The 13,769-nt window shown below is 36.5% G+C and overlaps 1 protein-coding gene across 4 annotated transcripts in view; it reads left to right on the top strand.

The window, feature by feature from the left end:
- Positions 1–13,769, top strand: part of ATG5 (autophagy related 5) — a 119,146-nt gene that overhangs the window by 93,334 nt on the left and 12,043 nt on the right. For all 4 annotated transcript variants that reach the window (XM_081251001.1, XM_081251000.1, XM_081251002.1 and 1 more), the window contains one exon: positions 6,712–6,829. In XM_081251001.1, the coding sequence (XP_081107127.1) occupies positions 6,712–6,829 (118 nt within the window). The remainder of the gene's footprint in view (positions 1–6,711; positions 6,830–13,769) is intronic.

Here is a 13,769-nt window from a genome sequence, read left to right as displayed (position 1 = left end):
TGAACTCCTTTGATATACTTAAGCAAGTCTTGTAAATCAAATTTTATTTACAAATATAGTAAACCAATTATCCTGACTCATAGGACTTAAAAGCAAAACATACAAAGTAGCTGATGATATCAAAACTTGTTGCTGTACCTGGAGAAATACAACATATATAAAGTATCAATATAATATTTATTTCCTCAGCCCAACCAAGGGCTTAGAATACCAGTCTAAGGCTCACTGGACCAAATGTTATGGATTCAGTTTACAGCGAGTCAGATCAGAGATCCTGAACCTGGGTACTACTACTGGGGTGATTCTATCCAAGCAGTTGTAACAAACGGGGTCCCTTGTCATCATGAGGTACTGCCTGATGTATCAGTAGGAGACCCACGCACCCCCAGCCTTTTAATTAAGGGCATTTATAAGTTTCACAAACAAGTGAATCATCACACATCTACTGGGCATCTTTTAGGTTGTATCCTTTCTGAATTTTTATGTTTTTCTCTTTCATAACTTTTAATCTCTTTGTTTCAGTGAATAGAATCTCCTTTTCCTATTGGATATGATTCTTTCCTCTTTAAGGTCACTAACTCCATGGTCCATGAACCAAATGTGTCCAGCTGTAATTTGTCATTTTCAACCAACTAACATTTCTAACTCATTATATTGATACAATATATATTACCAAAACAACAAAATCAGCCCTAATGCTATGTAGTAACAGTGTGATGACAAGATTAGTATATCTTCTTATCCATATTTTATATTACAACTCAATATAAAATACATGTTAGTGTTTAATAAATTTCTTTTGACTGTCAAGTCATGCTTAATAAGAACAGTTACAGCACTTATTGAGCAATTACTGTTCACTAGGCATCCTTCTAAATGCTTTTCATAAATTAACATGTATAATCTTCACATGGAGTTGTAACAAATGATACAGAAACATCTGTATACATACTCTTCACCGAGTTCCCCACACTGGTGACATCTTCTATAACTATAGTAAAATATCATAGCCAGGAAAAGTGACGTTGATACAATCCACAAACTTTATTCATATTTCATTAGTTTTGTTCCAACACAAAGGCTACCCTTTTATAGCTCAGCCTCCAACCTCACTTCCTCCTTTCCCTGACCTCTGACAACTACTAATTTGTTCCCCATTTCTAAAATTTTATCATTTTACTAATGTTATATAAGTATAATCATACAGTACATAAGCTTTTGAGATTGGATTTTTTTCACGTAGTGTAATTCCCTTGCACTCCATACAATTTGTTGCATGTATTAATAGGTTTTTACATTATTATTACTGAGTAGTATTCTGTGGTATAGATATACCACAGTTTAACCATTCACCTGTTGAAAGACATTGGGATTGTTTTTACTATGAACATTTGTGTACAATTTTTTTTGAGAACATAAGTTTGCGCTTCTCTGGGAGTACTCAAGAGTACAATTGCTGGGTCATATGGTAAATATATGTTTCGTTTTGTAAAAAACTACCTTACCCTTTTCCATAAGAGCTAAACTATTTTACATTTGTACTAGCAGTGGTACGAGAGATCTCGTTTCTCCACATGCTCACCAGCATTTGGTATTATTACCATTTTTTTATTTTAGACATGCTGGTAGGTGTGTAGTGATGTTGTATTGCTTTAATTTGCATTTCCTTAGTGGCTAATGACATGTCAAACATCTTTTTTTATTATTAATTAATTAATTAATTTTATTTATTTATTTTTGGCTGAGTTGGGTCTTTGTTGCTGTGCGCGGGCTTTCTCTAGTTGCGGCGAGCGGGGGCTACTCTTTGTTGTGGTGTGCAGGCTTCTCATTGCGGTGGCTTCTCTTTTTGCGGAGCACAGGCTCTAGGCATGCAGGCTTCAGTAGTTGTGGCATGCAGGCTCAGTAGTTGTGGCTCACAGGCTCTAGAGCGCAGACTCAGTAGTTGTGGTGCACGGGCTTAGTTGCTCTGTGGCATGTGGGATCTTCCTGCACCAGGGCTCGAACCCACGTCCCCTGCATTGGCAGCAGATTCTTAACCACTGCACTACCAGGGAACCCCTCAAACATCTTTTCATGTGCTTTTTTGCCATATGTATTTACCCTTTGGTGAAATGTCTGTTGGTGTCTTTTGCTTATTTTCTAATTGAATTCTTTGTGTTCTTTACTGTTGGATTTTTAGAGTTCTTTATATATTCTGGATACAAGACCTTTGTTGGATATGTAGTCTTGCAGATATTTTCTTTCAGTCTTGTCTTTTCATCTTCTTCACAGACTCTTTTCTAGAGCAAAAGTTTATTTTGATAAGGGTCCAGTTTATCAATATTTCCTTTTATGGATCTTGCTTTTTGGTGTTAAGTTCTAGACTAGTTTTGAATCTAGTCCTAAAGTGACTTTGCTTTTTTTACCCTGCCATATAAAAACATTACAGCATAAGCTGAATTTCATGATTCTGGACCTTTTAGCATCTAGACAAGTGAACTTAGAGAAAGTAGATTAAAACTAAAAAGAAATAAAATTTGAGTCTGCTAAATTGGGACAGTATTAAGTTAAAATATTCGTTACAGTGCTCTAAAACTGTTGATTGTGGTGGTGGTGGTGTTGCAGTGGTAGTGTGTGTTTTAGTGTGTATTTAGGTGGTTGTGTGTACCATGATTGTACTCTGTATATATTTTATCTCAGAAACTCTGCAGTGTAGATATTACCTCCATTTATACTCATGCATATGTGTGCAAACTTGATTCAGTAAAATCTTACAAATTTAACTTAAAATTTTTACAAATTTAGTTCCTCTGCTTCTGTTCAGTATATCTCCAAGGTAAATCAACAGCATAACTTTTTCATACAGGAAGAAGTTATTGTTACAGTGATGAGGGTGCCTGAGTAAATAAGGGATGGGGCACAGCCAGCCAGTAGCATCCCAATTTTATATACATTTGATGTGTTTAAGAAATGACTAACATATTTAATTTAAAAACTAGCAAGGGCAGTTTCAAATATGACTTTACCAAGTCATATTATTTCTCATGAGAAAGTAATTCTGTTTCTTGAAAGTCCCTGAAATAGTTTGCATATTTACAAATATATGGCTAGATTAAGTGTTGTGGTGTAGTTCTATTACAGTGGCTTTCTTATCTATCAGGCTAAGGTTCAGATTACCATGGATATTGTTAGCATTATCTGGTTTTATGTATACTCAATCAAAGTTTAAAGAATTCATATTCGTGGAGTTTTTGTATTTTTAAAATTCTTGCTATATTCAAAGGGAAAATAGCTTTTAAATACTTCCTAGTATAATTCAGTCTTCTCTGCTTAACTCCAACTTAGGTTTAATGAGATCTGTTAAGAAATTTATATGAATTTACCCTTCATTCCCATTGCCCTTCAGAACCTCTGTACAGTAGTTGAATTCCTGATCTGTCTGTGGAGGGCTTTTGTTTTAAGGCTAAGTAACTCTCAAGATTGAGTACTTTTCATAGTCTTTGGTGTAACTTACTCAGACACTTAATGGCTCTTTTCTAACATACTAAATTTTTAAGAATGAGAATATAAGGTTTTTTTTAATATGATTTTTTAAATTAATTAATTAATTTATTATTTATCTTTGGCTGCGTTGGGTCTTCGCTGCTACACGCAGGCTTTCTCTCGTGGCGAGCGGGGGCTACTCTTTGTTGCGGTGTGCGGGCTTCTCATTGCAGTGGCTTCTCTTGTTGCGGATCACAGGCTCTAGGTGCGTGGGCTTCGGTAGTTGTGGCTCACGGGCTTAGTTGCTCCGCGGCATGTGGGATCTTCCTGGACCAGGGCTCGAACCCGTGTCCCGTGCATTGTCAGGCGGGTTCTTAACCACTGCGCAACCAGGGAAGCCCGAGAATGCAAGTTTTTAAAGGCACTCAAATAAATGTTAAACAGAAAATGTTTATTAGATTTTTTATTGGGGTATCTTAATAAAAGTTTTTATTATTTGAAAAACAGCAGTTTACTCTGATGAGAGTTTTCTTGGTTACCATTCTACAGAATTCACTTAGAATATCTGTTAATAGTACTGGGGCTTTCCCCCTCCCCCAAGCAAATAGCATAAATGTTGTTGAAGTTATACCTTTATTATAACTGCTCCACTTTGGGAGAGAGTTGAAAAAAAAGAAGTACAGGGAAATTACAGGCCATTTTTTTTAGGAATGGGAATAGGGGAGAATTTCTGTTTTTTAATATGTGGCTATGACTACTCAGCCTTTCCTGTTCAGCATATTTTTTCAAATTATTATAATATGTATTATATTATTAGAGCTAAGCCACCTCATAGTTCTGTCACTAAGTAAGGGGCGAATGAATCTTGAAAAGATTTATTTGGCTTTGCTGAAAACCTTAGTATTTTCAGATCAGAGCATGGATGATACATTTTAACTTTTTTTTAATTGGGGGTACAGTCCTGCCCCTCCTTTTCTACTGACCGGGTCCTAGTTGTCATCACATAGGCTTGCATTACTCAGGCAGCCTCTCACCGATCATCCTGATGTTACCTCTTCACCAAGTCATTGTACACAGAGCTGCTTTCCATTAGCCTTCAGAAAAAGCCTCTTTCATCACGTCACTTCCTTTGCTAAAAAGTCTTAAAAGCCTCTTCATTGCCTGGAAGATAGAAAGCCCTAAGTGGGTGGTGGCTATTTTAAATTATTACTGCAGTCCCCTATTCATTTCTTTTTTCTCTGAATTCTTCTAACTTTTATTATCTTCACATAGTTAATCCTTGATTGTGCATGATATCATTCTCAGTTTCACCTGTGGGAAAAGTATGAGCTTCCTAAATTGAAGGATATCAATCACACTTAAAAAAATTTTTTTTATTGGTGTATAATTGATTTACAATGTTGTGTTAGTTTCAGGTGTACAGCAAAGTGAATCTGTTACACAAATACATATATCCACTCTTTTTTGGATTCTTTTCCCATATAGTCCATTACAGAGTATTGAGTAGAGTTCCCTGTTCAATCATACTTTTCAAAAATGAAGAGTTCAATTAGTGAAGTGAATTGCATTGTATTCAGTGCATATTTGTTAAAATTTTAGTTTTTTTCATACCTTCCGTATATGCTCAACTGTTATTGTAACACCGTTTTTAACATTTATTATGTATTCACTGAACACACAGTGTAAAGCCAGGAGAGGTACTCACATGCTTGCACCACATCTAGCTTTTCTTACATCGTAGTTTATGTCTGCACTTAAAATCAGATGATTTTTTACCAAATCTGGTAAAAGTTATCTTGAAGAAGTTGAGATATACCTCTGTGATTTAAAAACAAACAAACAAACAGGGACTTCCCTGGTGGTCCAGGGGCTAAAACTCCGCACTCCCAATGCAGGGGACCCGGGTTCTATGCCTACTTGGGAAACTAGATCCCACATGCATGCCGCAACTAATGATACCGCATGCTGCAACTAAACATGCCGCAACTAAGACCCAGAGCAGCCTAAATAAATAAATAAATTTAAAAACGAACAAACAAACCAACCAAAAACTTGTCTTTAATGGCTAGGTATTTGAAATCATTTTCTTATAAAATATAAGGTATTACTCTGTTCCTGTAGGTTTTTATGATTTTTCATTCCAGGAAGCTTAAAACAAAAACTTAACATCTTAAAATGAAATAGCAGTTAAGACTTGTGGTGGGTATTATTCTCCTTATCATTTACTTATTCTGTTCTTGGCAGTTCTCCTATTCCCAGAATAAACTTAAGAGGTATGGAATGTCCCAGATTTCCAAAGAAACTGGGTGCAAGATCATAGAACTCATAAATGACAGTGCTATTTATTCATAGATTGGCTGATTCCAGAGCCTCTGCAGTCTGTCATGGGGAGGCTTCATCATTGTTGTCGTGCTTCTAGAGAGGAAGTTTGAAAAAATAAAACCTAATTTTTTGAATGGGTAAGACGTTGAAAATATTAGCAATAAATTATGACATAGTGCTAATAACAATTGTCAGAGGAAATACATCTACTATTTTGAAATTTGTTGAACCTATAGAAAAGATAAAATAATAAAACAACTAAGACCAAATAATACCCTTCACCTGGATTCACCAGTAATTAACATTTTTTCACATTTGCTGTCTCTTTCTACACACATAACTTTCTCCCTCCCCTCCCCCAACCATTGGACTGTAGGTTTCAGACATCATGGTACCTTACTCCTAAATACTGGATCATGAATTTCTTAACAATAAGGATATTGTCCTTATAAACATTATCACTCCTAAGAAATTTGACATTAATTTAATAATATTATCTAATGTTCATTTTGTATTTCCCCATTTATTCCAAAAATGTCTTTTATAGCTGATCTTTTTAAATTTCTTTCTCCAATCCAGTATTCAGACTTTGTGTTTTGTATTTAGTTGTTATATCTTGTCAGTCTCTTTTAATCTTTTTGTATTGTTTTTATTTTTTTAATGCCTTTGACTTTTTTGAAGTGTTCAGGCCAGCTGTGTTTAGAATGCTGCACGTTCTGAATTTGTTTTATTGCTTCCTGTGATTAGATTTACTTGAGTTTGTGTTAAGCATTTTGGGCCATAATACCACATTTGTGATGTTATATGCTTCTGATTACACTATATCAGAAGACAGCTAATGCCAGCTTTAAATTTCTGATCTATTAGTTCATAATTCGCAGCAACAGAGACTTAATTGTTTGAAATCTTTTTTCATTTTTCAAATAGACAACAACTGAACGGCCTTTCATTCAGAAGCTTTTTCGTCCTGTGGCTACAGATGGACAATTGCATACACTAGGAGATCTCCTCAAAGAAGTCTGTCCTTCTGCAGTTGCTCCTGAAGGTAGTATAATCAGCAACATTAAAACATTTCTTTCATTTCTCTTTGTTACTGAAGTAACGTAAGCATTCTATATTTATAAATAACATTTATTAGTTACTTCAGGAAGATATTTTCGTTATCTTGTAAGGAAAAATCTTTTGAAATTAGAAGCACTTGATATTTAACTTATTATTTTATAAATTATTGACACTAAGAGAATAAGAATTTCACTCTCTTTAGCAAACTAAAATATACTTTTAAAATTACTCTCTTATATTTCTGGGGCCTTGCATCTTTCATTGGTGAATTCAGTTCTGGTAAACATTATTTTTAATCTTGCATTGTGTTTCTTCATTCTAAAGGAATAAGAGATAGTAAAAAAAAAAGGGTCTTGCCTTTGGTTGATATTTTAAAATTCAAAATATTGAATAATGGATACGTATTTTGTTTGAATTTTTTGCTACTCTTTAATGTTTTACTCAACATTGTTCTCTGAGGCTTTAACATTTCACAAGTCCAGTCAAGAACTTGTCCTGTTTTGTAGTCCTCATTTTGTAGCTTAGGTTAAGATTGTTTTCCTGTAAGCAGAGGAAAAATATAAAAATCACAATTCTCTTTTCTTAACTGCAACATAAGGAACACTAGGAAAATGCAGAAAACTAGGGGGGAAATGCTATAGACCCCTAACTCATAGAGGCCACTATTGACACACACATGCAGATATACACTCGAATATTTGAGAGGGGGGGTGGGTGTATAAAATTATATGTCCTGCTGCTTTTTTCACCTAACATAACATGATAGTCATTAAAAATTCTTTAAAGCTATGTTTTTAAATACCAGCACTATGGTCCTTTATATCAATGTACCATAATTTGACCATCATCCTGTTACTGAATGACTTGTCTTATTACTGGTTACTCTAAGCTGTAGGGGAAATTTCAGTGGCATATTGCTGTATTTGTTAATATATTGCCTAGACTTGGATTTATCATATAGAAAAACATTTAAAACTTGCCACTTTAAATCCTTTATGGAAAGAGGTAAGGCATTAGTAAATACAACGGTAATACTTCAGTAGATAATGCTGTGTTTCTTATTAATATATCCTAAGTTGTGGTGATGGCAGTATTATTTACATGACTTGTAACTATATCACACAGTTCAAGAATCCTATAGTATCTATGGAAATGGTTTGCCTATTAAGTAGAATTAGAAATAGTAGGATTGAGAGGAATGTTGATATTCTAGCCTAAAGGACTAAACAAAGACTATGGAACTCAAAATGTGTGCTATTTGGCCTGTGAATATAACTGTTTTTCTTAATTAAATATGCTTGCCTTTCCTGGCATTCCTATGTATATCTAGCACTTTGAAAATACACAAAGGCTCAAAAGGAGGGGAGAAGAGGGGCATCTGAAATCCCATGAGAACCAGTTCCAGAAGGGATCGATAAAAAGAATCATTGACCACTACCCCAAATTACGAAAACTGAGCAAGTTTCATTGGTTTAAGAGGTTACTAAATAACCTCTTATAACTAAACCTTATAGTTTACTGAAGGTAGTACACTGTATTTACTGTGTCATTTGTCACCACTGTACTATACTAGTCAAGGTTTCTGATACTGTCATACACATCCTCATATCTCTAATCCTAGGATAATACTATCTTATAATCCTAATCTTCTTTATTGCTACGTAGTTTTCATTTTCAGTAGGAGTTTGTGTTAAATAATTTTTTTGCCATTCAGTGATTTTTATTTTTATTAAATTTATAGAGTTGTGCAGCCATCACCACAATCTAGTTTTGGAATATTTCCATCACCTCAAAGTTCCCACGTGCTTGTTTGTAGCTAATTTCTGTCCCTGCTGCTACTTACAGACAACTACCGGTCTGCTTTCTGTCTCTGTAATTTACCTCTTTTGGATATTTCACATAAAGGGAATTATACAAAATTGCAACTGATTGTTTTCACTTAGCATAATGTTTTTGGGTTTCATTCATATTGTAGTATAAATTAGTAGTTTGTTCCTTTTTATTACTGAGTAGTATTCCATTGGGTGTATGTATCACATTTTGTTTATTCACCAATTGATGGGCATTTGGGTTGTTTCCACCTTTTCACCTTTATGAATGATGGTGCTCTGAACATCCACATACAGGACATATGTTTTCATTTTTCTTGGGTAGATTCCTAGGAGTGGAATGTCTGGGTTGTATGGTAAGTTTATATTTAATTTTTTAAGAAGCTGCTAAACTTTTCCAAAGTGGCTACACCATTTTACAGTTCTACCAGCAATGAATGGGGATTCCAGTTTCTTCACATCTTCATCAATGTATATATTTTTTGTCTTATTATAGCCATCCTAGTGTTGTGTAGTGGTATCTCACGTTGGTTTTTTAAAATCTCCCTAATGACTAATGATGTTGAGTGTTTTCACGTGCTTATTGTTACTCATGGATATATTTGATGAAATGTCTTATGTGAATCCTTTTCTCATTTTTTTCATGGATTATATGTCATATAATCCATGAGTTTTGAGAGTTATTTGTATATTCTTCATACAAGTACTTTACCAGACATGGTTGGTAATTATTTTCTTCTAGTCTGAGACTTACCTTTTCATTTTCTTTTAATTAATTAATTTATTTATTTATGGCTGTGTTGGGTCTTCGTTTCTGTTCGAGGGCTTTCTCTAGTTGTGGCAAGCGGGGGCCACTCTTCATCTCAGTGCACGGGCCTCTCACTATCGCGGCCTCTCTTGTTGCAGAGCACAGGCTCCAGACGCGCAGGCTCAGTAATTGTGGCTCACGGGCCCAGTTGCTCTGCGGCATGTGGGATCTTCCCAGACCAGGGCGTGAACCCACATCCCCTGCATTGGCAGGCAGACTCCCAACCACTGTGCCACCAGGGAAGCCCTTCATTTTCTTTTGAAGAGTAAAAAATATTTTATTTTGATGAAGTCCTATTTATCAAGGTTTTTTATACATGTGTTCAGTTAAATAATCAAATATTTTTTCTAGTAGACAATACACTTGTATAGTTCCAAAATCTAAAAGTTTATAAAGGAATTTAGTGAAAAATCTCTATCTCAACTCCTATACATAAAACCCTGACTCAGTTCCCCTCTCCAGAGACAACCAGTGTTGCCATTTTCCTGTAAATTCTCACAGAGATGGTTAAGTAAACTTTTTAGTTTTGAACTCAAGTTATAGAAATTTAGGCCGGGATATTCCCAGTAACTTTAGGAATAATCTTATTTTTCCAATCATTTGATCCATGCTATAAGGGTTTTGTGTGTGTTTTTAAAATCTATTTAATGTCTATTTAGCTACATTCTTGAAGATTCGGGAATATAGACTAGCTTTTCCATTTGAAGTATAATTAAGAGATTAATCATTTTTATTGCTGTCAGAGACGGGACCCACAGGCTGCCCCCACTGCAAGCACTGGCCTTCAGTTATTCATTTCTCTGCACTGTATTTTTCTTTCATTTTGAGTACTTTGCAGTATTTTAAAGAACATTGAAAAAATGCTTTTATCAATTAAGAGTAAATTGAAATTTAAGCTAAAGCTTAATGTTGAAATGGCTACCTGATTGTACTTTTCTTAGATGTTTTTTGACAATCTTCTTTCCAGAACATTGTCATGTAAAATGTACTTCTGTATAAAATCCTTGACTATTGAGTGAGAACATCACAATAAGACTAAAAACCTTAATAAAACTGTTCTACTGTAAGGCGCTAGCCCCCAACTGGCAGCACAGTTATCAACAAATCCACAGAATGATGAGAGAAAACCTTAGTGGAGGGAGAGCAGGAAGAAATTGGTTGGGTGTTAATTTTGTATTTGACATCTTTAAAGAATCATATAACTGTTGAACCTTAGAGTTATTTAGTTCAGTCTCTTAGTTTTTTAGATGATTTTCTAAAGGTCTCTTAGCTGCTTAATTGTAGAACTAGGTTTAGAACTCAAGTCTCATCTCCTGGTCCATTGGTTTTTCCACTTTACTATGCTACCATTTATTTTCATTTTCACCTTTTCAATCTTTTTACTTTTTTGTTTATTTTAAGATAACATTCTGGGGGCTTCCCTGGTGGTGTAGTGGTTGAGAGTCCGCCTGCCGATGCAGGGGACGCAGGTTTGTGCCCCGGTCCGGGAAGATCCCACATGCCACGGAGCGGCCGGGCCCGTGAGCCATGGCCGCTGAGCCTGTGCGTCCGGAGCCTGTGCTCCACAACGGGAGAGGCCACAACAGTGAGAGGCCCGCGTACTGCAAAAAAACAAACAAACAAACAAAAACATTCTGAAATGTTTGCTTTTTCCTAACTCAGTTTATTCTATGATTTGTGTTTAGTACCTAATCTGGCCTACGTGCAAGACCTACACTTTCTTTCAGTGTTCCCTGCCGTGATACTAGGGACCTGAGCTTCTGTTGTTACTGTAGTGTTCTTGTGTATAATTCTGGCTACTCTTCTTGTTGACTTTATGAAAATGCTGTCTATGACATTCTGACATGTAAATGAAAAGCAGTCACATGGTTTGAGCTGACACATTTGTCAGAATGCGCCTTTGTGCTTTTTTGCCATTCCTACACCCAGATCACAGTACATATACAGAGTTACTGTGGTCCTGCACAAGAATGGCAAACACATTTGTGAGGCTTTTTTATTCCTTTAAAGACTCTTTATTCTCTCCTAAATTTTTTTAAACATTTTTTAAAAATTTATTTATTTTGGGCTATGTTAGGTCTTTGCTGCTGCGCGCAGGCTTTCTCTTGTTGTGGCAAGCGAGGGCTACTCTTCGTTGCAGTGCGTGGGCTTCTCATTGCAGTGGCTTCTCTTGTTGCGGAGCATGGGCTTAGGCGCATGGGCTTCAGTAGTTGTGGTTTGCAGGCTCAGTAGTTGTGGCTCGTGGGCTCTAGAGCACAGGCTCAGTAGTTGGGGCCCATGGGCTTAGTTGCTCCGTGGCGTGTGGGATCTTCCTGGACCAGGGCTCGAACCCGTGTCCCCTGTGTTGTCAGGCGGATTCTTAACTACTGCACCACCAGGGAAGCCCTCTCCTAAATTTTTAACCCGCCCTACCTGCCCATCCATTCCTAAAGAATACACAAGGTGACTCCCCTTGTTTTTTGTGTTTTTTTTAAAGGGAGGGCGGTGAGGTAGCCACTCACAGCATTAATCCACTAACCTGCCTCTTAGACGGATATCTTTTTGTGACAGACTTCTGTCACATGTTTGTATCCATCAGGGAACATACACATACCATACACACACTTCATTGAAATGATGTAAATAGTACGTATACTTTTGAGGTACTCTTTTTTTTTTTGCGATACGCGGGCCTCTCACTGTTGTGGCCTCTCCCGTTGCGGAGCATAGGCTCCGGATGCGCAGGCTCAGCAGCCATGGCTCACGGGCCCAGCCGCCCCGTGGCATGTGGGATCTTCCCACACCGGAGCACAAACCCGTGTCCCCTGCATCGGCAGGCGGACTCTCAACCACTGCGCCACCAGGGAAGCCCCTGAGGTACTCTTGATGGTACCTTTCATACCAGGAGGAGGCCACATTTCTAACACCAGTATCTTATCTTTGGAAAAACTTTTATTTGCCTCTTCCTTTTGTCACCTCATTGGAAAATAACTGTCAGTCATTTCAGGATCTATGGGGAGTATTCAAAACATCAAGTCACTCTTTCAGTAAAAAACTTTACTGTCTGGTTCAGTACACCTGTGATATTGTCCGTTGTGAAGCATTTTGAAACACCTGCATTCAACTTAAGTTGAAAGTGAAAGACTTTAAGATGGGGTGTGTATGGATAAGAACTAGCTGTCGTCACATGATTACAAGAGAAAGTGCTTCATAAAAGTTATGTGGCACCATTGTCTACTATTCCTTACAACAAGTGATTCATGCATGAAGGAATTTTGCCTTATTTCATCATATGAAGGTAGAATGTACTAATATGCATGAAGATGTGCTTTAGGTCATTATTCTTGTAACTAATGATGAGCTGCTTTATGTGTTTCTTTTTTTTGTTTTGTAAGTGGCTAGATAAGTTAGCCAAGGTAACAGGAAGTAACCAAAGGTGAACTCAGGTAAATTTTTTTCTGTGGTGTCAGCAGTAGTTAAAATGACTCAGAGAGCTAAGCTTCTGTAGCAGGCTTGAAGTGAAATTTCTTTCTTTGTCCATTAGAAACAACATACAAAAATTTTTAAAAACCTAAAACTAAAAATCATAGCTTTTATTCTTTTACTTTGGAGAATACAAAAATCTTATAAGCTTTGCCCAATCATGTTTCATTGTTCAGTTTTCTAATGTAATGTATAAAAACCTAGTAAGTTAGGGTTATAAAAATAATAATGTCCATTCTCACTTTTATAAGTTTATTTCAAAGTTCTGGTTGATCATTCCTCTATAACAGTTGGGCTCTTGTAATCCTGAATTTATATTTGGTATTGTACAAATGGAGTGTGTGTGTAGGGAAAGGCTTACATTCAGTGGCAAATTAGTCAGGGTTCCCTGCATCTCTCTTACCAGCAAGTACAGTCTTCTTGCTGCTTGCCTTTTTCCGTTTCTGCCCTGCTTCCTGGGATTTTACTCTTTGAGCCCCTTCCCAACTACCGTTTAACTTTTGGGTTCCATTTGATGTTGTAGCTTTCATTATTTGTCAGTTTCTTCACATCATACTGTCTTCTGACACTGGGGTTACTAAGATGTCCCTGCTTTTAAGAAACTTCAGTTCAGTTGGAGTGGACAGAAAGATGCACAGATGTGATATGTGTAGGAATGGAGATACGCAAAAGATATTAGGAAGATTTATTGTCTTATCCATTCCAGAGTAGGCAGTAAAGACTGAGCTAAGTCTTAAAAGATGAGCAGAAATTAGTTGCAAAGGAGGGACCAGGTCACAGTGTCCCACTGTAGTAGAATCCTTCACTAGCTACCTAGGGGCTGG

This window comes from Mesoplodon bidens (assembly GCF_964165515.1).
Source record: "Mesoplodon bidens genome assembly, chromosome: 12".
In the NCBI taxonomy this organism is placed as follows: domain Eukaryota; kingdom Metazoa; phylum Chordata; class Mammalia; order Artiodactyla; family Ziphiidae; genus Mesoplodon; species Mesoplodon bidens.
The sequence above is the reverse complement of the archived record's forward strand: the minus strand, read 5'-3'. Positions and strand labels throughout refer to the sequence as shown.